General features: G+C 44.8%; 1 protein-coding gene across 1 annotated transcript; it reads left to right on the top strand.

Annotated features, from left to right (window-relative positions):
* Positions 1-52: 52 nt before the first annotated feature.
* Positions 53-23,826, top strand: LOC134180834 (uncharacterized). Its single transcript, XM_062648020.1, has 18 exons — positions 53-182; positions 1,459-1,609; positions 7,742-8,031; positions 8,097-8,120; positions 8,187-8,279; positions 8,333-8,475; positions 8,550-8,690; positions 8,748-10,026; positions 10,082-10,213; positions 14,926-15,048; positions 22,019-22,144; positions 22,243-22,368; positions 22,432-22,557; positions 22,879-23,010; positions 23,070-23,195; positions 23,256-23,378; positions 23,427-23,552; positions 23,633-23,826. Exons 1-18 carry the CDS (start codon positions 53-55, stop codon positions 23,683-23,685), a joined length of 3,444 nt encoding a protein of 1,147 aa, XP_062504004.1. The 3' UTR covers positions 23,686-23,826.

A 23,826-nucleotide genomic window follows, 5' to 3' on the forward strand; every position in this document is an offset into this window, starting at 1 on the left:
TGTTGTTATCGATTGTGCACAGTTTACTGGTCTTGTTTGCTTAAAGCTGATAATGTTTGCATCATTGTCAGATGCTATTTCTTGGCATGTTGCAGTGCTGCCAATTTTTGATAAGCAAGATGAGTGGAACATAGGATATGCATGGCTTAACCAGCTAGCAGAGCATGCAAGCTCACAGTCTGGTGAAAGTCGTTCACAAAAAACCCGAAAGTTGTATACTTGGTTGAACTTATAATTAGGATGTAGTGACTGTGGTAGAAAGTTTGTTGATCAATGTTGTGGGTAGTTTTCTTGAGATAAGGGGACGTCGTGTACTTACCCTAGATGTAGATTACGTGACGTCATAGTTTGTGTAAGTATCATATTTTAGTACGAGTACAGTGTACCTTGTCGAAGTTACGTTACTTGTGGAGTTTATAGTACTCTGATGCACGAACACATATAGAGAGCAGACCCAAGAAAAGCCAAAAGATGGTGGGTGGTGGGTGAGTTGTGATAACTATGCGCATATTTTGGGACCGTGATTTAGTACAAGGGACGTATCCCCGCGCTTGCGTATATGCTCAGAACTGCGTGTGTCATGGACTCAAGACAAGCAGGTCAGCCTCTAGTTTGTCTTCGTTTATCAGGGTTTGAGGACGTTAGAAAGAGGACTGTTCTCGCTTTTGTAGAGAATGGGCCTAGACGCAGCTTGTCTTCACCAGAGTCGCGATGCGTTTCAAACAATGCCGAGCTGGGTTAGCGCGGGCTGTCTCTACAAGCATTGCAGGGCCACGTTAACATAGCACCGGGATAGAGTGGTATTGCAAATTAGCGGGTATTTGAAATATCAATGCAGATCAGGAATGCCTTTCTATGGGCACATCATTTTATATAAGGACACTCCCCTAAATTAGCGTTTTCGTACACTAAACACTTACACTGAGTTTAGATCCTTTAGTTGTTGGCTTGAGTGTTTGTTCGGAAACGAAGTATCAATTCGTTAGACCTAGCCTCGTGTACCCTTTCCTCGCGCTGTTGTGCCCGTATGGTCGGAACGGTACAGATAATTGCCGAGCGTAGCGAGGCTTGTTATCCGGGTCGCACAACAGAAATGGGCGTGATCCTCTATGGCTTTTGGTGTGTGTGTGTGTGTGTGTGTGTGTGTGTGTGTGTGTGTGTGTGTGTGTGTGTGTGTGTGTGTGTGTGTGTGTGTGTGTGTGTGTGTGTGTGTGTAGCTGTATTGTCTTGATCACGATCGCAAAACGACGACTACCTATACCAGGCGTATATACGTAATCTAAACTACTAGGAAGTTTGCATGTTTACTTCCATGACAGGGTTTCAACAAATACGTATTTTCTAGCTAGGATTCGGCGTTTCAGTAGACGTTCTGAAAACTCCGTAGGACGTGTTACTCATGAACGCGAGGCGCCTACGGATACCGTACAACTAGTAATGTAATATTTCTCTTTTTAGACTGTTTGTTAAAACCAAGCAACCAAAGCAATAAGTTTTGTGAGGAAGGAGTTGCAGAACGGTCGTCTGTCGCTATCAGTCAGCTAACGGAAGAGCAGCCAACGTCAACAACCAATCAGAGTAATGGAGGAACAGCAACCCGTCCTCAAGAGTACGACTAGGATATATTACGTACAAACTGCATGTCAAAAATGTCCAAAATTCACGGGTATCATTACAAATTATGACCGTAAACTGAATCTCTCTTCATAGTTAATTGGGTTTGATTAATTTTAATGGAATTAAATAACGGAACGTTAATGGTACGTAATAGTCTGATCAGTTGCCAGACGTGTTTTGTAGGTTTTAGATGGACATCATTGAAGTGACTTTTCAGGGGTGGCCTACTAACACTTTATGTTGCCACAAGTATCTTGTTCACCGGGGACTATCCTGTTCACGTGAACAGTATAGTCGCCTGTGAACAGGATAGTCGCCATGAACACTCTATGGCTAGTGTCAACATGCAGAATAGTCTTCGTGAACAGGGTAGTCGCCTGTGAACAAGGTAGTCACTGTGAATAGAATAGTTCACAGCTAGAACAGTCGCTCGTGAACAGAATAGTCGCTAGAATAGTCGTCGTGAACCGCGTAGTCGCCGTGAACAGAATAGTCCCCGGGGAACAGTATAGTCCCCGCTAGAGTGGGTTCAAATTGCGTGGACATAAAGTCCCCGTTGAACAGAATACGAGCAAATGTGAACAGAATAGGAGCAAATATGAACAGAATAGTCCACGTGAACAAGATAGTTCCCGTGAACAGGATAGTCTCTGTGCAACATGGGATAGTTGTTTCTCATAGGTCTTCCTGGGAATCGCGGGAATAGTGCACCCGTGTCAACAATCATCTCTAAGTCTTGTCCGGCTACAGTCATATTGACTTTGATTGCGTCCTGACTTCCCAGACCATAAAGTGAACATACTACCGCTTTGTCCACTTGTAACGTGGCTTGTTTCTGGTACTTTGTACTCTTGGTACCCGTTGCTCCGCTCTTGAAATCGCCTTGCTTGTTACTTCGGCAGGCGTTTGCAATATGTCCCTTCTTATGACGTAAATGGCACTCACTGGATTTTATCTAACACTTATCAGGAACGTGCCCCTTGCCATTGCATCTGTAGCATATTTTCACATCAGACTGTGTTGTCTTTGACCTCCCACTGCTACTACTTTACATTCTAAATGCTTTCTCGTGGTCTGTTGTCCGTGTCTGCGCGTTTCTCCTCGCAAAGCTATCGTCTCTTGTCTTGCAGATTGAAAGGCTTGCGCGACTCGTACTGCTATATCGAGTGTTTAGTCACTTTCCGCCAGAATTTGTGCTGTACGGCTTCTATTCGTAATCCACATACGAATTGGTTCCTCAACACAACTGACAACTTGTCTCCGAACACATAATGTTTAGCTAGACGACGCAGTTCTGACAAGAACACTGTAACAGTCTCACCTTTCTGTTGTCTCTTGTAATAGCGGAATCGCTTGGCTATAACAATCTTCTTTGGCTCGTAATAATTTGTCAGTTGCTGAATGATGTCAGCAAGCTCCAAATCTTACGGTTGCCGAGGTCGTACCAAGGTCCGCAACAAACTGTAGGTCGATGCACCCACAGACGTTAAAAAGATTGCCTTCCTACGAGCTACGTGCTCGGCTCCTATGGGTACTGCCTGCTCGAATCTTTCCTTATATTCGTCGATGTTTTCTACTCCCGCTCGCAAACTCGCCCAACAACCCGTGTTTCAAATTTGCGGCTGCGCTCGTCATCTCTCGTCGCCACTGTTGTGTTGTTACCGACTATATATTGGTTCTATTGCAGCTCGCTTACAGTGTTTACGCAATACTACACCAGACTACACAAGACTGGCTAACTACATGCCACAGTCTACTATATAGTGCATACTCTATGCTAATGAGTACTAGGGGTAGTCTCGAGTCCCTTACTCTACTACAGAAGCCATTGTCTTTGCTTATCAAACTAGCTTGTTGACGCTATTGGCAACACGCCATTCTACTTGGTGCATCGTTGTGAACCACGCCTTGCAACGGATGTTCTCGCTGGTACTCCACGCGATCTGGACATTGATGCTCAGCATTACGGTTTGTCTCTCTCCCAAAGATGAAATACGCCTATGCAACTGCTCAAGCTCATCAAGAGTCAGCCGATCGTCATGGCAAACGCTATTACGATAACAGCCATCATCCGATTCAATTTGCCGACGGAAGCCTTGTCTTTCTTCATTCTTTCGCTCGGAAGCCCGGTCTTTCTCACAAGCTCACTAACCACTATGAAGGTCCTTTTCGAGTTCGACACAATGTCTCCGACGTGCTTTACGAGATATTCATTTCCAGACCGGTCGAGTTACTAAAGCCCGCGTTCATCAACAAGGACATCGGTCACTGTAGTTGCAGTAATATCAGGTACCGCAGCGAGTTCCGTCTAGCGAGAAAAGCTATCTACTATAACGACAACGTAGCGGTTACCGCGATTGGTAGAGGGCAGTGGACCAAAGATGTCGATTCCCACTACTTCAAAAGGTTGAGAAGCCCCCGATAACTGGAGTTGACCGGAATAACGTGGTGGTGGCGGTTTACGGAACTGGCATGGCAAACACGACCGGACAAAGGCTTTGATGTCTTGACCAATACCTTGCCAATAACACTGAGTATGAACGCGATGATACGTTTTCTTGTATCTCAGATGACCAGACATGGGGAGGTCGTGAAAACTTTTATCACAGCCAGCCGTCTAGAGGGCCGAATGATAGGAACATAATGATGTTGTCCATTGGTTGTAGATGTATGCAACTAAAGACCGGTATCCGAATCAACGGTAATGTGACCAGTATCAAGCAATACTTCTTTGACTTCTGTCCAGGCGATGCAGTGTTCAGGATGCTTGAGGAAATCAATGACGCCATGGAGCAGCGTATAATTCCTGTTGGAAACAATTGTCATCGAGAAGAAGATCGACAATTTCGAGAGCGACAACTATAATCGGTGCATCAACCGATCATTGTGGAACGGTACCGTTAGACGGCCAACGAGAGAGGGCGTCGGCATTGGTGTTAGCTTTGCCGGGCTTATGTCGAATAGTGAAATCAAATTCCTGAAGCCTAAGGATCCAACGAGCTAAATGGCCTGTTTGATGGTTGGCGGACATCAGCCATGAAGATTAGCGTGATCGGTCTCCACGGTACACTGAACTCCGAGAAGGTACTTACGAAAGATTTTGCATCCCCAAACAACTGCGAGTAATTCCTGTTGGCGAGTGTCATACTTGTGTTCTGATGCATACAGTTGACAACTAGCGTACGAAATGACGCGTTTACGACCATCAGGATAGACCTGAGCCAAAAAATAGCTGCAATAGCAGTACTAGACGCATGCAGGAGAAATGGTTTGCTCCAGTCAGCATGAAAAAAGAGGTGTTGAAGTAAGAAATTGTTTGAGTTTATCGAAAGAATGCTGTTGGTTATCAGACCATTGAAAAGGCATGCTATTACGAAGTGATCAAAGTAAAGGCTCAACAGTAGCGGCGTATGACGAAACAAAGCGACGATAATGTGACATAAGACCCATAAATGACTTGAGTTGAGACTTATTCGTAGGGATTTCAATATCAGTAACATCATCGATTTTAGCAGGATCGACACGGAGCCCGTGTGGCATAACCACATACACAAGATATCGGATTTCTTTGTGCGCAAATGACTATATTGTCGGAGGCGCTGGAATACTGTTTCCAAATCTTGAAGATGGCTGTCAAAATCAGTAGAAAAGCAAGACTATTATCAAGATACACGATGCAAGAACGCCATTTGAGGCCAGAGAGAACAGAATCCATTGCCCGTTGAAAGGAAGTGGGAGCGTTGCACAATCCAAACGGCATGGTGGGAAATTCAAACAACTCGAAAGGAGTGGTAAAGGCGGTTTTCTCAATGTCATCAGGAGCGAGAGGAAGCTGCCAGTATCCTGACATAAGATAAGGTCAAGGCTGGAAAAGAACTGCGTACCAGAGAGTAGATTCAAGCTGTCGTCAAAGCGAGGAATGCGATACCCGTTCTTCTTGGTGCAAACATTCACTCGGCATTAGTAGACACAGAAACGCTGACTGCCATCTGGTTTATCTACCGACACGACGGGACTAGCCCAACGCGAACGGGATGGGCAGACAACTCCTGTGCGCATCATGAATTCAATTTGACGTTCTACTTCATCTCTCTTGGAAGAAGGTAAACGATAAGGCGGGTTAATTGGCGAGTGATCTCCAGTGTCAATGTGATGTGCTAGCACACTAGTACGACCCAAATTGTCCGAATGCTGCGCAAACACGTATGAATAACTGCTCAGAAGTGCATTGAGTTGAGACTGTTGTGAAGACGAGAGTGAGTTAATCAAAGCAGACGAGCTGACGACAAAGCCTGAGCACGACGGAGGGTGCATCATTGCACAACGCCGACGACAAATCGCTATCAGCAACACCAAAAGGTGTGACGGTTGTCGGGTCTAGAATAGCGGTTGAAGAGTGCAAGACGGTAAGAACAACACAAAAGACGACCGATTGAACCACTACTAAGATTAACTAAAAAATCAGGGCGGACTTGATCGTTGGCGACACTAAATATTGGAAGTGTGACTGTGGCACTAAAACGAGGTGATTGAAACGTCACTGTACCGTCACAGTACAGAATAAGTGCGTAAACGTAGCGCAAGAAGTCAGATCCTAAAAGAATAGGAAATGCAGAGTCACGAATAACCACGAAACAATGATGAAATTGCATGCCACCAACAAAAGGCGTAAGATCAATCTTATCTACGACACCAAGTTGACCACCATTTGCTGCGATAAGATTGCCATGTACACCGGACGATTGGCTGACGTCAAGACCGACAAGAGGCGCTAGAAACGATTAAAGAAGCGGATGTGGAGTTGATGACACACCTTGCAGGTGCATTTCCTTCAATAGTAATTGTGTTGACAGGAACGGAAGAAGAAGGCTGAGAAGCCAGAGAAGAGTCGTCGTGAAGGACATACACAGGATTGCGACCGGAGGACGGTGGTTGGCGTGGGCTGACAACACTTGTATTGTGTGGCTGTTCACAGAATCCGTGTTATAGTTTGGTAGTAACACGGAATTGGCAGGTGCTCACTGACACGACTTGTGCGACTTGATTGCTCTGGCAAGACGTTTACGGCAATCAATAATTTTTTGACCGTATATGTATACTTATGACAGTAGTGACAGGTACTACCGAATGTGGGGGCTTAGGAACCCAAAACTTGAAGTACAACGGAAGACGAAACTTTGTTGGAAAACGCAGACGATGTCCGATTAGCGTCAGATTGCAAAACTTCAGAACTTCTCTCTGTTGGTCGCGTTCTAGCTCGAATTGAATCTCTGGACGGTGAACTTCCTGAAACCGCATAACATTAGTCAGCTCTGGTAAGATGTCATCTTCAGCTCTGTTGAGTTGAAGAAGGGTACGACGAAATTAAGACCAAAACTTATAAAAGCAGGGTTTTGAGTAACTTGTCGAACAGACATCAGACTGCGCGTAAAAGGAAATGAAGGTTTTTTGGACCAAACTGATTGCGCAGAAACCCTCGAATTTGTCCCACGTAGCTCCTTCTGCTGTTGCAGTGGACAGAAAAGCGCGATGCTCGGCACGAACGCGTCCAGCACGCGCGACAGTATCGAGGTGTAAACGGTGTGCTGGCGTCCAACGTTCCAGATCCGAGACAGCATGAACATGGAACAGCCAACTGTCGAAGTCTTCTCCGTCGTTTCTTCAGAAATTATCTAACAGAACGGGGACTAATGAGCGACGAACAGACTCACTCGCGTCGTGGCCACTGATGGGGTCAGGACTGACGTACAGAACGAACGGTCAGTGAACGAGCATGAGCTGTGCGGCTTCTCGACTTCGGCAAGCTAAGCACTTGAACCTTTGAAAAACGTTAACCTCAGAACAAATCGGTTCTCCACCAAATCTAGACGAGAGGCTGGAGAAGTACACAAGGATCGTACAGTAGACGAAAGGCAATGTATTGAGTTGTGTGTGTACTCTCTAAATAGTCAAGTGAGTAGGCGTAGCTACATTATAGTAACATTAACATAATTACTCTATAATGCATCCTGAGATGTTTGTAACGACAAGAAATATCTATACATGCAAAAGGCTCCAGTTAAGTGACGCGCTCAAAATCGTATATGACCTGAAGTTTAAATAATATCACTGTTGCTTGGTTTAGATCACCAGACTATTTATGGAAGAAATGGATTCTTCCTCTATTTTATGATTTGGTGCAAATTCTCCCAGTCGAACCCATTCTTGATAAGCTACTGAGTACGAATCAGGTGACACTAGAGGAATTTGACAAACTGAAGCAAATGAGTGGAGACGTCGAAAGAGCACGTTATCTATTGATTAACATCTTACCTTATCGAGGCAACGAAGCTTTTCACGAGTTTTGTGATACTTTGTTGGAAGTTGGTGGTTATGACCAAATATTACATCTTATACAACCGGATAAACATCCAGGTTATCAAATGAAGGAATGTATTGTTTACTGGAGTAAGAATAATATTTGTATGTATTTTATACAGATCCACACAAGAGAGAAACCAAAGGTACAAATTTTATCTGGTTGAAATATTATAATAAATTGATTGTCATGATTGTTAATGTAATGATAGAAATAATTGCACAGTTAGCACATGAGGCAAGATCTCGTCGGCTAGTTGCACCCGAAGAGTTTCCACGAGACAAGGGAAAGCCAGTGCGGAAAGGTTTTACAATTTATTGTATTGGTATTAGCACAAAACTACATTGTCGTTTACAGAACTTTTTCCGATTGAACTGGCAAAGAGAAATTTTCCTCATGCGTGTGGTCGGAACACAATTATCATCAAAATGTCGCGTTACCTTTGGAAAGGAGACCGTGAGACTGCAGTGAATGTCGATATTAATGATTGTCGTTTGATGGTAACAAAACAATCAATGTTTCTGTTTAGGTAGTAGTTGTGAGTTGTAGTTGACTATTATTTTTATGTTTGTAGTGCATTTGTGCTCAAGGTGGGGCTGGCAAATCATGTGTAGCAGCCACCTATGCAAGGATTTACAGAAAGGCATACGATGGAGGAGTTTTCTTCATCAGCTCGAGAACAAGCGCATCTCTACGACACTCAATTCAAAAATATGTAAGACAAATGAAAACGTCAATTTCAATTTTGACTCTACAATTGTATCTGTGATAGATCGTTCACCTAAGTTGTGAGAAAGATGATGTTGCAAGTCAATCATTGGAAGAAATGAATGCGCGCTTTTTAGATCTCGTCAGTCAGCGTGGAGGAAATGCTTTGTTGATCTACGACAGCAGTGATGATTTAGACGTCATCAGACGTATTGTTCCTTCTTGCAACATGAAAGTTCACGTTATCATTACGACGAGATGCAGAGATCACGTGCTAATGCAAGAAGGCAAGGTGATTGAACTCCCAGAGTTGGATGAAGACGCAGCCGTCGAGTGTTTCTGCCGTTGGGCTGGTAAATGCAACGATGACGTGAAGATGTCAGAAAAGGAATACAAGGAGATCAAAGGTATAGTGACCGATGGACAAGTGAAGCTATTGCCACTTGCCATTCGACGTGTTGCAACATTGACGAAGAAAACAGGGGTTACTTACAGGGAGATGAGAGAGAAACTGGCATTGAATAAAGAGGACGTGCGTTATCCAGTCGATGATCTAGAGGACATATTACGTGGTTGGGGACTGGAACATCTACAGCACAAGCTAACGAGTTCGGGTATTGCACGGATCGACCAAATTCTAGATGCCGACGTCGCCTCACTGGCCAAATCGTGCGACATTTGTACGAGTGATGAAGAGAAGCTGAAGAATATGAAGGAAAGACTAAGAGTCGACAGGGAAGCACCGATGCAATGGGATCTCGATCTAGAAGAAGTGGCAAGAAGGTCCGAAGTTGCAGAGAAAATTCTCAGTTTTACTTCTCTGATGGACACGAGCGCCATTACTACTGATGTTCTTCGTGCAGCTGTGATGCGGGACGGAGAGTCGAGGATCGGAGGAAATGAGTTTGAAGTCTCTCTATATCTTCTGTCCGACGACTTTTCTCTGCTCACATTGAATGACGAGGAACGCACGTGTGACATTCATGCGCTTGTTCAGCAGTCTGTTGTAAGCCACATGAAGAGAAGAGACAAATTCCTACCTTTTCTTATTTGTTTGACAAAATGTATGCAAGACATGTTACCAAATTCATATAACGCCATGAGACGCAACCTCAACAACAGCAAGATGATTGCATTGGCTCCACACGTTTACAGCGTTTGTGATCACATCTTGAAATCTAAATGTAAACAGCAAGAATGTCTAAAGCTCTTGAAGTTTTCTTGTTGGTTGGCAAAACATTTGCACGACAGTCCAACAGCCAAGCATTTAGGTGAAGAGAGATTGAAAATTCGTCGTCTACTCGTAACTCGCAGTATGAACGATGCAATTGAAATGAGCGACAGTGAGTATAATTTAACATATAATTACAGTTTAGCTTTTACAATTTGATATTTCAGGTCTGATTGATGTTGGTGATGCGTACGATCTAATGAGTAGACCTGACATGGGGAAGCCGTACTTTGAAGAAGCCGTGCAAGTGTTGCAAGCATTTGGCGACGACAGTTCTCTTCCTATGCTATATGGTGCTGGTAAGATGATGTTGAAATATTAAGTTAGAAAGTTTAGTTTAAGGCAATTATAGGTTAGTAACTCGAGGCCAGATGTTTAGTACGGAGGAAAGGAAACGTCTAGTCACTCTAATTGCCATTCAGAAATCATCGCTTGTTTTCATCATATTCTTACCGTGGTCAACGATGCGTTCTAACCTTCATTGAATCGAACTAAGATCACTAGCGTTTGGTGTTAGGGTTAAAGGAGAACTCTCACCAAAATCAACTATCTCTCAGATGAACGATGTCACTTCATGACACAACTTTTTGCAACCGTTTACTGCAGTAGTTTACCGTAACGAAGAAATAAAGCATTGAAATTACCTGCGCAGGTCTGTTTAGTACCCGTATGTAGCATGTTCGTAACTCTGATTGTTGGTTAGCAAGGAAGACCGATATTTGTGCACATTTCAAGGTAAGGATTGTGAGACGTATGGTGTCAAGTTGTGATTTATTAACTCAAGCAAACTGGGACCCTAAATTTATCACTCAAGTATCGACTGTGGCAATACAACCTCAGAAAGAGACCCTTCTTGGATTAGCTCATAGATCATGTCTCGCTGAATTTTGGGTGCGTCAGGAGCACTTGGTATGGTTAAACCTAAACTAGTTGCTTCGAGAGGGTAAGAGTTTGTGTCTAGACGTTGAATCGTCTGAACAACTCGTTGCTGATTCTCTGCTTCCGTGGCTGTCTTGACCGTAGGTTTCCTGCAGGAAGATACCTTGTATCTTTTGTCAACAGGTTTTAGTATTTGGTGAGAGTTCTCCTTTAAGACAGATTTGCTTGCTTCGAGTGATCACTCTCGAGTTGTGGAGCTCTCGTGGCCATCACGTTCTTTCTTGGACGGTAGCATGGTATAGTAGTGAATATATAATAGCTCGTTTACACGAGCACTTGTAAGCGGGCCGGCATATGCATGCAGCCCGTGTCAGCTCGGTTTGAAAGCTACGTGTAAACGCCCGTCGTGCCGAGCCGTGCTGGCCCAGCCCAGCTGGAATGGTGGGGTCAGCCCGGGCTGATCCGGGCCAGGTACGTTGTGTCAACGGTGTATGTACTGCACCGAGACCGGGATTAGAGCTGCGCATGCTTATTTGGTAGTCTCGCGTAGCCAGACCCAGAGCCGCGCCAGTTCGTGCCAGCCCAGCCCGCGTTTACACGACACACTTCGTAGAAGGAAGACCATGCGTGTAACTAACGTGCGTTAGTTCCTTGAGCTTGACATAGCTCGCGATAGCTCACGTTTGCAAAGCCAAGCTGCTCGCTCTTTTTCTCTACGGCTTTACAACAGTCATATCGAGAATGCGTAGGACATATACGAGACATTGTAGGTCTATCGCCAGGCGATTGTTGCGCACATGCGGCAACAGAGTTCAAACGCTAAACTTCTTGCTCATCATGGTCGCTCCCTAACAAAGTCTTCGTCTCGCTCCACTCTATTTGTATCATAGCCTCGAACTTCCAGACCAGACTGCGCGTGAAACGCGAGAACTCTAGTCTGGACCAAGTAGGTACTAAAATGATTTTGGAAATAGCCTTCTAAGCCAATCAGCTCCTCATAGCCGGAATGTCGGTTGTAAATTCTGATTGGTTTAGCAGTAATTGGTTATGCTAAGTGCACTAACGCTGATTGCGCTCGTGTGAAACCCGCGTGGGCGGCTAAGTGCACGCCAGAAAGACTCTGGTGCACTCACACATCTTAGTTTTAGTTTCAGCTTCAGTTCTTCGATATTTTCAAGCTTGCGGTGACAGGACATGGACAGCAGCGTCGCTAGAGCATCACCTTTGACAACTGGTCGAGCGGTAGTCTCGCCAGTCGAGCGGTTAGACTAGCTAGCGGTCTGCCAAAGAATCAAAGAGTCGTCGTTTCATGTCGTCCACCAAGATATCGCCGCAAACACTGCAGATGTCTCTTCTTTGTTCATGAGATCTTATGGCATTTACAAATTATATGTTGATCTAGGTAAAACGATCCTACGCTGTTAGAATGTTGTTTAACAACGTTAGACAGAGTTGATTCCACCCCGGAGTCGTGCGCGCTAGCGGTGCCGTTGCGCGCGTTGTAGCTAAGGGAGGAGTTATCTGCGCGATGTACTATATACTTGGTACTGCAGGCGTGTTGCGGTCATTGTATCAATTGCAATGCTATGGGCTGCAGTCTGCACGGGTTTCTTTGGTTTATGCGAGCGGGAGAGGTTACCGTGAGCTCCGTAGCAGCATTCGACGCCTCTGTTCACCTGGCTCCACAAGACGTTAGCATCGACTCACATGTCACTCCGGCTGTGGTGCGCATTCACCTAAAGCAATCGAAACAGACCCGTTCCGTCAAGGTGTAAACATCTTTTTGGGTCGATCGAAACAAGAAATTTGCCCAGTGGCTGCTCTGATGAGCTACATGGCGCTCCGAGGCAACGCGCAAGGCCCCTTATTTCTCTACGACGATGGCACGTCACTCTCGCGCAACAGGCTGGTCCGAGAAGTTCAACGTGCGCTCACAGAAGCCGGACGTGACTGCACAGGCTTTACAGGCGACAGCTTCCGCATTGGCGCAGCGACGACAGCGAAGGCAAGAGGGTTGGACGATTCCACAATCAAAGCCCTTGGAAGGTGGAAGAGTACAGCGTTTGAGTCGTACATAAGAATCCCTGGCAGCATTCTAGCAGGATTTTCGCAGTCACTCGTGTAATTAACGGTCGGCGTGTGCACTACAAACCTAGTAAATGGTTAACACAGCTTTACAATAAACGCAACTTAAACGGCAGCTGTTTCGCCCGCATCAGCCTCTTACGTACGGTGCTTGGAAATGCCACACATCGTCAGGTAGGAGATGATAGTTGGTACAGTGTACCGTGCTTGGGCTGGTGATTTTAAGAAAATCTCCAGATGGGTCGGAGTCCCGGTCTGATGACCGTCTCCTGCAGCACGGTACGGTTCACGCATGCGCATACCTGGGCTCCGATCCTCGCGCCGACGCCAGACTTTCCCTCCGGCAAGTCTGGCGAAGTTCGTCCGGTGAAGGTATCTGACGGCGAAGTTACCTGGTGATATACAAGACTATGAAGATCCGACGAAGGTAAAGAATCAACTACCATTTAGCATCGCTATTGATAAATACTTCCGGAATCATTTTAGTATCGACTTGGTCCAGACTAGAGTTCGCGCTCTTCGCGCGCTCTCTGGTCTGGAAATTCAAGGCTATTTGTATCATTTTCGCGCAGAAATATGACGTCTCGAAAAGGAGTCTGGCTACGCGAGACTACTAAATGAGCATGCGCGGCCCGTTTTGCAGCACACTATGAGTTTACACGATGTATTTGACCCGAGCCAGCTCGGGCTGGTGTGCGCTGGCCCGGCTAGAAATACCGAACCGAGCTGGCACGGCTCTGCCTGCGTTTACGTAATTACAAGACGATTATAAACCAAGCTGACCCAAGTCAGCACGGGCTGGCCTGCTCACAAGTGCTCGTGTAAACGGGGTACAAGCTGAGCTGGCACTACTCGGCAAGATTCGGCACGGATCGGCCCGTGTTTACACGCACCGTAGAAACCGAGCCAGCACGGGCTGGCCCGCTTACAAGCGCTCGTGTAAACAGGGTATAACTTTAGGTCATGACTACGATTAAAGCGTAAAGTATATATATACTATAGTTTACAATCTCCATTTCTTTTCCCATGTCAACAACAGTCATAACATTATAGTGTTTTAACAATACATTTAGATAAGACGAATTGTTGTTTTGTACTCGCACACGTGAGGTTTCACATTATTTACTATTTCCAACTACATGAAACATAATCGTTGCAAGATCAACCTAAGAAACGACGCAGTTAGGAAAGTGCCAACGTTACATGTTTTACACTATGGATAGTTGTATTTCTGTTAATTGAGCCATGTCCACAATTGCAACTGGATCGCGATTTGATCGTGATCTGATCGCGATAGATCATCCGATCCACATCGAGAGGTGGATTCGATTTACATCGGATCGCGATCGCTTGAATTAAATTAGAAATAGTGGGCGTTATCTTCACGTACGGTACGAGTGTAGTCGAAGCATAACCCTCCTCACTCATCTTTGTTCTCGCTTACCTTTCGTCGCTGTATCAAGTACTATCAACGCTTTGCACAAGCAAGGAAACCACACCTACACATCGGTTATTAGTCACGTGATGCCGATAAGTGGTGTGTGACGTAAAATCATGTGACATAATATGTAATCGTGATTGGTCAGTAGACCGGTGTTGGGTTTGACTGCGTAGATTTGACTGGGGAGCGTTAGCGAGTTTGAGTTACGTTGCTATATTCTAATAATCAGTATATTTAGATAGAATTAGACGGCACAGTCAGCCGGTGGTGCAGTCTACGCGCCATCTTTCGTAAGGTGCTCTGTCTGCCTTCGCAAAAGTCTGCGACAATGTGAAAGTATCGTTTGCAAAGTGCAGTGTTGACACTCGCGCATTCCCGATAGGATCGTAATTTTTTGTTGTCTAGTGTGGACGCGGCTAAGTGACATTAATTAAGTAGATCACACTACGAATTGCCATAATTTTAAATGTAATGAAGTTGATATTAAGTGGTATAAATCATCTGTAAGAATGGTCGACAGATCCTAATCCAGTTGTGTTATTTATCAGTTTTATTTAACCTAGTGTTGTGCTACTTCTATGTCTACTTGCCACATTCTTGTTACAGCTCTGGGACGTTTAGCAAATTGCTACAGGCAAATAGAAAACTTTGAAGATGCAGAGCGACTGTTCACTAAACAGCTTAATTGGACGAGAGAACGAGGAGGAGATGATAGAAGCATTTCAATTGGTATGCGTTCTGTTCGTCTGCTAGAGTTTGATTTCTTGCTAATTTAACGGAACACAAATAAGAATTTGTTGCATACTTAATAAAGTAAAATATTGTTGGTAGGATTTACATCTGCACCTCAATTTTAGTGTTACATCGTTATCTTCCATAAACTAATTTGTACATCACTGTACATGTACAACTCTACTCTACAGTTACATCGAGGCCATACCAATAGAATTTCTTGATACTCGTATTCGTCTGTCTTACTTTGAGGTTAACCAAAATGAGAATGGAAATTTATGTGGGCAAGCGTTTTGATATTGATAAAATGAAATGGTACATACATCCATAGTGAATGCATGAGTGCGTATTAATGGTTCCACAAGTGTTAACACTAAATGTGGTCTATCGGTTAGTTCATCGTTGGTACAAGGTCTCAGCCATGCTTCGGGGATTAGGGACACAATTGTATACAGGCGCCATTTTTACCCGAAGCCCGGATTTCCGGGCTAATGGTATAGTAATTGTTCGATGACCGACCGACCGACTGCGCGACCGTATTGATGCTCGATTAGCGCAGATGCGAATGAAGTTATTCCGACCTATAGAGGAGAAGTGGTGTCATTACTGACCAATAGACGAACGTGATGTCATCATGAGGCTCCTCTTTCTTCTCTTTGTTTGGTAGGCATCAATCAGACGTCTAGCTAGAGAAGCGGCACAAACGATGAGACGCCTAGAGAAGCTGCACAAAGAAGGAGACGTCTACATTGTTGTGATCTGGAAATTCGGTGGTGAGCTGCTTGTTTGCTCTCCATTTGTAACATATGCTTCCCACCAACAAACAGAACAATGATCACGCGCGTTACTTCATCACGTAAGGTGAAGATGGCCAGCCTGCCGGGCGTCGAGGCTCTCCGACTTGTAACATTTGGCTTGTTCCAGCACTTTGAAACAGCTGCATTTGTAGTATCGTTCATGTTTCCCTTATTACGACAACTACCAGACGTCTAGAGAAGCTATACAAACAAACAGACGTCTAGTTTGTTGTGAGCTAGAAAATCGGTTGAGAACTTTAGAAACAACGCCTAATCTAGATAGACTCGTACCCAGTCTTCCTCCTCGCGTGCTTTCCACGTGTTTTAGCATGTGCTTTTTGTTCCACTAGCCAGGGGACCTAAAAGCACATGACAAAACAAGTGGAGCGCGCTCGAGGAGGAGGTCTGGGTACGAGTCTATCTAGATAAACATTTGTAACGTTCATGTTTTCTCACATCTAATTTGTTTTGGCTCTGGTGTTACCTATCCCACGCCTAAAACCGGCCATAGTGGTTCCTTACGACCTCAAAAGCGGTACAAACAATCAGACGCCTAGAGAAGTTGCACAAAGAACCAGACGTCTAGAGAGCAAAGGCTGTAACATTATGCTTGTTCCATCAATAGTGTCATTTTCACAAAGCCCAAAATATTGTAAATGCATGAAATCGTGTTTTATTCACTGCAAATCAGTGCTGCGTCTTTTGTACACCTATCTAGCCCAAAGTTGGATTTTGTATGTGCTCTAAGACTTTCGCTCTGCGTGGCGGTTGGTGTTGTTTAGAACATTCTGTCAGCGCGACGAATTATCTCCGAAGTGCATACCGGCCGAGGGTTTGCACTTCTAATGCTTCTTCATTTAGAATAGTTGCAGGCATGTTGCAAAATAAAATATATCAGTTTTAGCTTCTTCTAGTTTCAAAAATTCAAAAATTTTGGTAATCGATTAACGAAGAGGTCAATCTGCATGCTCCAACGTTTAAGATGAATCTATTGTCTATACAGAAAAGAGAAAATTTGAAGTTAAATTGATTTCAACTCTATTTTAGATAGAAGCTAATTGCAATGATTACTGCTTCGTAGCTTCTATTTGAAGGGCCTCACAAGAAAGTTTCACTTATTACTTGAAATGTATAAGTGTATTTCAAAGAACGCTACTTGGAAGTCTATATGGACATCCAACAATGTACATTGTAAAAGCGATAGACAAAGAAATGTGGAATCTATAGCATTGGAGAAAACCAGAAGTTTGTCCGAGTCTTATCGTATACAGCTACAGTATAGCGATTTAAAAGTTAGAGGTTAGGAATGTGGAAAAAATGCATGTATCAATATAATAGTACATCTCTATATAGAGTTAGTTACGGATCTCTACGACATCAATTTACTGTCTATAGACGATAGAAAAGTATTAATCAATATTAACTCAACTCTACTCCAGCTACAAGTTACTCACAATGAATATTACTTCATAGCCTTTATTTGAAACGACGTTCGACGGATGTTGACGTACATGCGGCAAAGATATGGGCACGTTCTTCTCTACTTACTCAAGCAACTGAGAATTTTTACGCAATCGTCAACATTTTTATCTTTATAGTAGAATGGCAGAGCATGGTTTTCGTGAGAGGAATGATGTCATACCCAGAGGCGTATCGTGACCTCTAGAAATTGGGGCCTAGACTTCACGATTCTGCGAGACACGCCCACGTTTTGGTTTTTAATTGACTGATACGGTAGAATCAGTGACAGATCAAGAATGGAAGAAAGGCTGGTGCACATACTATATACAGCTTTCGTCCTCACACGTATGTACAGTCCGCAATTATTATGACGACGTCAAGAAATAATTGGGCTATAGGTAGGTGCGCGTTTCTTTTACATAATCCAGCTAATCCATATTAGATGGATTACTAATCCAGAATAGTCGGATTAGGTAGACGGATGAGAGACGGAGCGAAGCAAAGAAGCGTCTTGGATGTGATAAGCATGCGCACTGACTTTGCCTCGCCAAGATGGATATGCCGTGTGGAAACGAGTCTCGAACTGTCAGCGTTCTGACAAATTCCTTACTGCTTAGGTTGAGAATGGCTTCTCTGCTAAATCGACCGTTTATTTTCTAGTGCTATCAACAACTGAGCGTGCGCAAATCTTATCTAGTCCGTCTAATCCGCGTATCGGCTGTATGAGCTGGATTAGATAATGCAGCATCTCCGAGAAGGAGAAAGAAATGCACGCAAAGGTCATCCATGTAATCCATCTAATGTGGATTAGCTGGAGTAAGTGAAAGAAACGCGCCCCAGTTATGGTAACTCTGGAGTGATCTTGTGTTTTAGTTAAATTTTACTCGAGCGCAATTGAAACTTTACCTTTACTCGTTGAGATGTTCCTGCACGACAGCACACCTGCCAGGTCAGAAAGTGTGGCCGTGGCGCGAGGGTCGAGACCCCGAACCTCTGCGAATGCGCCACTTGCTTCTGGTTCTGTTTTTCAGGGCACGGGTATTTTTAGGCCGGATCCCGGTCCAAACGATGTTTGTTCTTCGAGCAAACGTTCGGTCCAGGTACGGTAACCAGACTTGAGACTGTAATCTAAGTCTGCCGATCACGAACGGTTGGGTGACTGTCCGATGGGACAGACAGCAGCTTGCAAAGACGAGGGAGTCCTCGGGAAGCATGCACGGAAAGAATTGGTGTCCAGCGAGCGTCCGGATGGTGTCTTCACAAAGATCCTACATCATTACGCCATGCTGCTTGTGTTCTCTACATTATATGTATTATAAGTGTATAGCGGTAATGACACACACCAGGAGGCTAATTGTGTTGACCAGCGTGCAAGATGCCTAGCAGGCAACTTTATGTATGCCTCGAACGCCTTCCCTTTCACCGACCCAACTCGTTGATGGTAGAGTCGTCTATGCCACGGGCCTTGCAGTATACATATATAGTGGTGGCAGCGATTCGGAAGCTGTGGCCAGTAAACCCTGAGCAATCTATTTCTGCTGACGACAACGCCCGCTGCGCCTCTTGCACCAGTCTGACGTGGGATAGAGGAGAGCCGTCGCTAAAGATAAACTGCGGTTCCGAACGAGTGCCCCTGACAGTCATGTATGCCAAGAGCGATGATACCGGCAGATATCATTGGCGCTCCGTCCAAGATAGACATCGGCACCGCGGCGGAAGAGGTCTGCCTTTGACTGCTTGAGGTGCAGACGCACAAGTGTTGGGTTCTCGTGAGAATCGGTTGTAATATCCTGAGGTGTGAGGTGAGATGCAGGGTGAAGGCCAACAATGATGACACGGTGAATTCGCCCGCCCTCAGAAAACCGAAGAAACCCGTGCAGCAAGCTGCCCAGAGCATAACGGTATCGTGGCTAAGAGGCTGCTAAGACCAGACGGCCTTGATCGCGCGCAGCTCCATCGGTGTGATGGGAAGGCGTTGACGGGTGTGGCGCTCACCCGGGGTGTGATTCGCAGGACATATGTTAGTTGGGGAAGAGCAGACGCAAACGGATCTCCGTGGCCATATTGAACACGCAAGTGACGTACGGCAGGTACGTAGCATTTGATGGTCTTGTGCTTAAGCTGCTGTTCCTTGAAAGCCGTGACGAAAAGACACAGAGTACGTTTGGATGTAGGCAGTGGAATAATTGAGAGTCTTTGGCAGAATCGGCGGTACCGAGATTGACCGGTAGCGTACGACCTCAGAGTCTCCGGAGCTAAGCCGAACGAAAAGAGTCGACTAGACTCAAATTCCAGTTGTGTGAGCTCCAGTTGATGTACGACTGTTGCAGGAGCGCTAGGAATTGCCCCGAGATTTGATCCGGGACTGAACGTAACTGTTGGTGAAAAGAGCGGGCTGTTAGTAGGTTGTTACGAGACAGGGCATCCGCGACGTGATTACATTTTCCCGGAATATGTATGGCCTGCCAAGTGAATAAAAAATGGGCTGCCACAAACGTGAGAATCCTCAGCAGGTGCATCACCAGCTTGTCGTGACAGGAGTAGTTACGCAAGGCGGACACAACAGTGGTATTGTCGCACTGAAACTGAATGCACTCGCCGTGCCATTGACGACCCTAAGCGACGCTAGCGGAAAGAACCGGCACGCACTCTTTTGCTGCGATAGTGCAATCACACCACGCTATAGACCATTCCCATTGCAGCCAGTGCTCGCGCCATACAGCCCTACAACCCCATAGACCAGAGGCGTCCGAACTCATTTGCAGCGTTGGGGAATGCGAGACAAGAGTACGTAAAGAGCACGTGCCATTCCACCGAACAAGGAAGGTATCCCATCACAGTAGATCTGCTAGCTCGTCCGCAGTTAGCCGAACCCAGTAGTGTTGGCGCTTGACGCGGCAAGATAAGTCGATAAGGCGGCGAATGAAACATCTGCCGGCCTTGGCTACCGACGCAGCGTGCTGCAGGGTTCCAATCAACGACAGCAGCTCTCTCTTGGTACAAGAGCGACGACCAAGCCAGTCGCTAACCATTCTACAGAGTTGTTGTAACTTTGCTTGTGGCAGGCATATTGTACCTGCATCCGACTTTAGCTGCAACCCCAGGAACTCAAGGCACGATGACGGCCCCTTCAGCTTTTTTTGCGGCAACTGGAACCCCGCGGCAGTTGCACGTGCGAATACCAAAGTTCTCTGAGCACTCACTTGAGTTTGTCTCTCCGAAAAATGGAAATCGTCCAGGTAGTGAATACCGGATGTGATCTCTCTGCGATACATGATCCAGAGAAGAGCGTCTGCCACGGCCGAGAATATCTTGGGCGCCGAGTGAAGACCGAAGGGGAGAGCACGATCAAGGTAGACCAGGCCCTTTCAGCGCACGCCCAACAAGTTGAGGTCATCTGGGTGTACCGGGATTTGGCGGTAGGCACTCTCTAGGTCAAGCTTAGCCATCAGCGCTCCAGGACCCAGCTGCAAAAGAAGCCGCGCTGCCTCATCGACACGAACATAGGACAGAGAGCATAGGTCCGTAGCGATGCCTTCGTTGGCGTTGGCCAGAGGAGGTGAGGAGAGATCAACGATGAAATGCCAGAGCCCTGGTTGGAAAGCAAAATTGCGTTGGCTGCCAATGAGGCTATGAGCGCAATGACACGGTTGCGGCGGCAGGACTACGCATATACACTTCTTTTCGATGCTCGCGCTACGTTTTGGGGTAAAGTTAACTCTGTCTAACTGCGTTAAACCGCATTGATGTAGACGGTATAGATGGTACTGTAGTACGTAAGTTGTTTCCACCCTGAACAGTGTGTAGACTCGTGACAATGGCAATATACCGCTCTTTCGTCATTCCAGGATATCCAATCCTCTATCGCGGCATCTAGAATCCGTGCTGATCGCCAAAGCTGAGCACACCGAACTGCTACTAAAGTTGACGTGGACGTACGACTAGAGAACAACAAGAAGGGGCGCGTCCACATACGCAGGTTTCTCGAAGAGAAACTCTACGCCTCCTTGACATACTTGAATCTTATGCGTGTTTCTCCTCATAAATCAATAGAGCGAAGGCTGACGCTAATTGCCATTGAGTTTCATTGCTCTAGCTTCAACATCTGTGAGAGGAGAGGGTCAAGTCTGCTGGGAGAAAACGGCCTCTAGCATCCTACTTTCGTTACAAAGAGCCTTTCCAGGGTCTTAAAACACAAGATTCATCCATAGTTATCATTCCCGTGTAGTTTTCGTGTAGTTTGCCAGCAAGATAACTGAGCTAGGCAGGCAATTGATTTGGTGTAGGCGGAGCTTAGAGCTACTGATTTATGAGCCTGGCACATGATCCGTACCTAACACACGTTTTCGCGGCTACCAAAGCGACAGTTTGCCAGAAAGTAGCGCAGCACGAAGTTTCACGATGAAGCCTACAATTTGAAATAAGTTTGTATTTCCTTTGGAGTTCTTCTATTATTAAACCAAGAATTGAGTGTAAAGAGTATTAACAGATTTTTGTCACAAAATGTCGCAAATTGAAATATTTGCACACGATGGAAACATTAAGGAAAGGTTGATATAGAATATAGTAGATCAGTGATCGAAAGAGATTGAACTATGAATGCGGCGAAAGAGAAGGCAAACAAGATGATTAGTCAATAGTATGGTTGGAAATGAAAGAATCTAGATTATTTAATTTACACAAAATTGAATGTTTTGACTGTTTTGTAGTGCTAAATAACCTTGCTCTCACATATGAAGAAGGGGGAAAATACAACGAGGCGATAAAGACATTCCAAGAGTCGCTCGAGCTGAAAAGGCGATGCGATTACGGGAATCTAGTGGAAATGTCTACGAGTACGTAAATGGAAAGATGCAGCGATTTTCGCTTTCCTAATTGTACATGTTGGGATATTTGAAAGATGGAAATTATAAGTCAATCTTTTCTATTTTAGCTCTCATGAATCTTGGTTACTGCTACAGAGAGAGCGGGAAACTTGAGAAAAGTTTGAGTTTATTGGAGGAGGCAGTCACAATCAGCCGATCATGCTACTCATCTTCTCATCCCTTCTTGGCACTTGGTAAGAATCGTGAGTCATAAAAGATATAAATACATATTTATTAATATTAACATGTTTACCTAGCTATATATCACCTTTCCTCTACGTACGATTTACTTGACAGAAAAGATGAAGCTTGGAAATTGGCAAGAGAAGCGTTGGATATTGCAAGCATATCATTACCGTCGTCACATTCTCAATTGGCCGTGTGTGAGTACAGTAGTCTAGACTTTCTTTTTAACGTAATGATCTGTAGACCGCGCTCACTCACCCAATCTGCATCACGTGATCATTTACATGCAATGTACAAGGTACCTCAAACTCACCAGTAACTAATGTTAATCTCTGCTTAAGTATCCATGTCTAAATTTAAGTTATGAGCCTGTAACCGCAACGTTTGCAAAACTTTGAGCATGATGCATTCATGGAATGAAAATATTGTCTCGCTTGCATTTGTGTTCAAGGATGGTCTGCTCTTGAGTGATGGTACTTCCTGTGAACTAATGTTCATTGCAACTTACCATGTTACAGATATGAACCTTTTGGGCAATTGTTGTCGATCACGAGGAAACTACAATGAAGCCATATCGTGGCATGAGAAAGCAAGACAATTGCTGCAACAACAACATCAATCACCTCGACGAGACGAAGTCGTTGCTGCAAGTTAGTTTACATTTCGCTCTAACGTGAAGTTGGATTACTGCAATCGAATTAATAATTAGATTTATATTACTTGTCTCGCGACCATGACGAGAAAGGATGTTATGAAGAAGCTATAAAGTTGTGTTTGGAAGCACTAAAAATAGACCAAGAAAGTCATTCTCCAAATCCTCTTCATATTGCAATTGGTAAGTTAATTGATTATCAATCCTCGTCACATCAGCTGGTTGTAATGTGAATGTGTGTAGATACGATGAGGTTAGGTTCGTATGAAATGAAGGCCTCAAGACTTGAAGCGTCTATAACCCATTTGCAATCTTCCTTATCATTTTTGCAAGACACACTACCTACTAGTCATCACATCGCAGATTGTGCGTTGATCTCTTTTCGTCGTTCGTTTTCTGATTGTATTTGTGCAGGTCATTTTTACCTTGCTACGTCGTTTCTTGCTATGAAAGAAGCGTCCCAATCCAGTCTACATGTAGAGAAATGTCTTGAGATACGAAAGACGATATTTCAAGTTGGTCACAGCAAAATAGGGGAAGGTGAGAAAACATGTCATACATTCATTCTTTAATTAATAAATCTATTAAACGATAACTCTTTCTTTCTATTTCTTTTCTAGCCGAGCGTCTCAAAGAACGAATTGAAGGGCTGAATGAAAATGCAGGTGACTGACATGATATTCTTACTTTGCTGATTATAATTATGTGTTACGGTTTGCTTGTGCATGTTCTTATTAAAATCGATGGGATTGGTTTGCATGTCGCACAAAGTCTCTAGGTATGGATAAGATTGCATGGAGCTTGCACCTTGACA

Source organism: Corticium candelabrum, chromosome 6 (genome assembly GCF_963422355.1).
Source record: "Corticium candelabrum chromosome 6, ooCorCand1.1, whole genome shotgun sequence".
NCBI classification, from domain to species: domain Eukaryota; kingdom Metazoa; phylum Porifera; class Homoscleromorpha; order Homosclerophorida; family Plakinidae; genus Corticium; species Corticium candelabrum.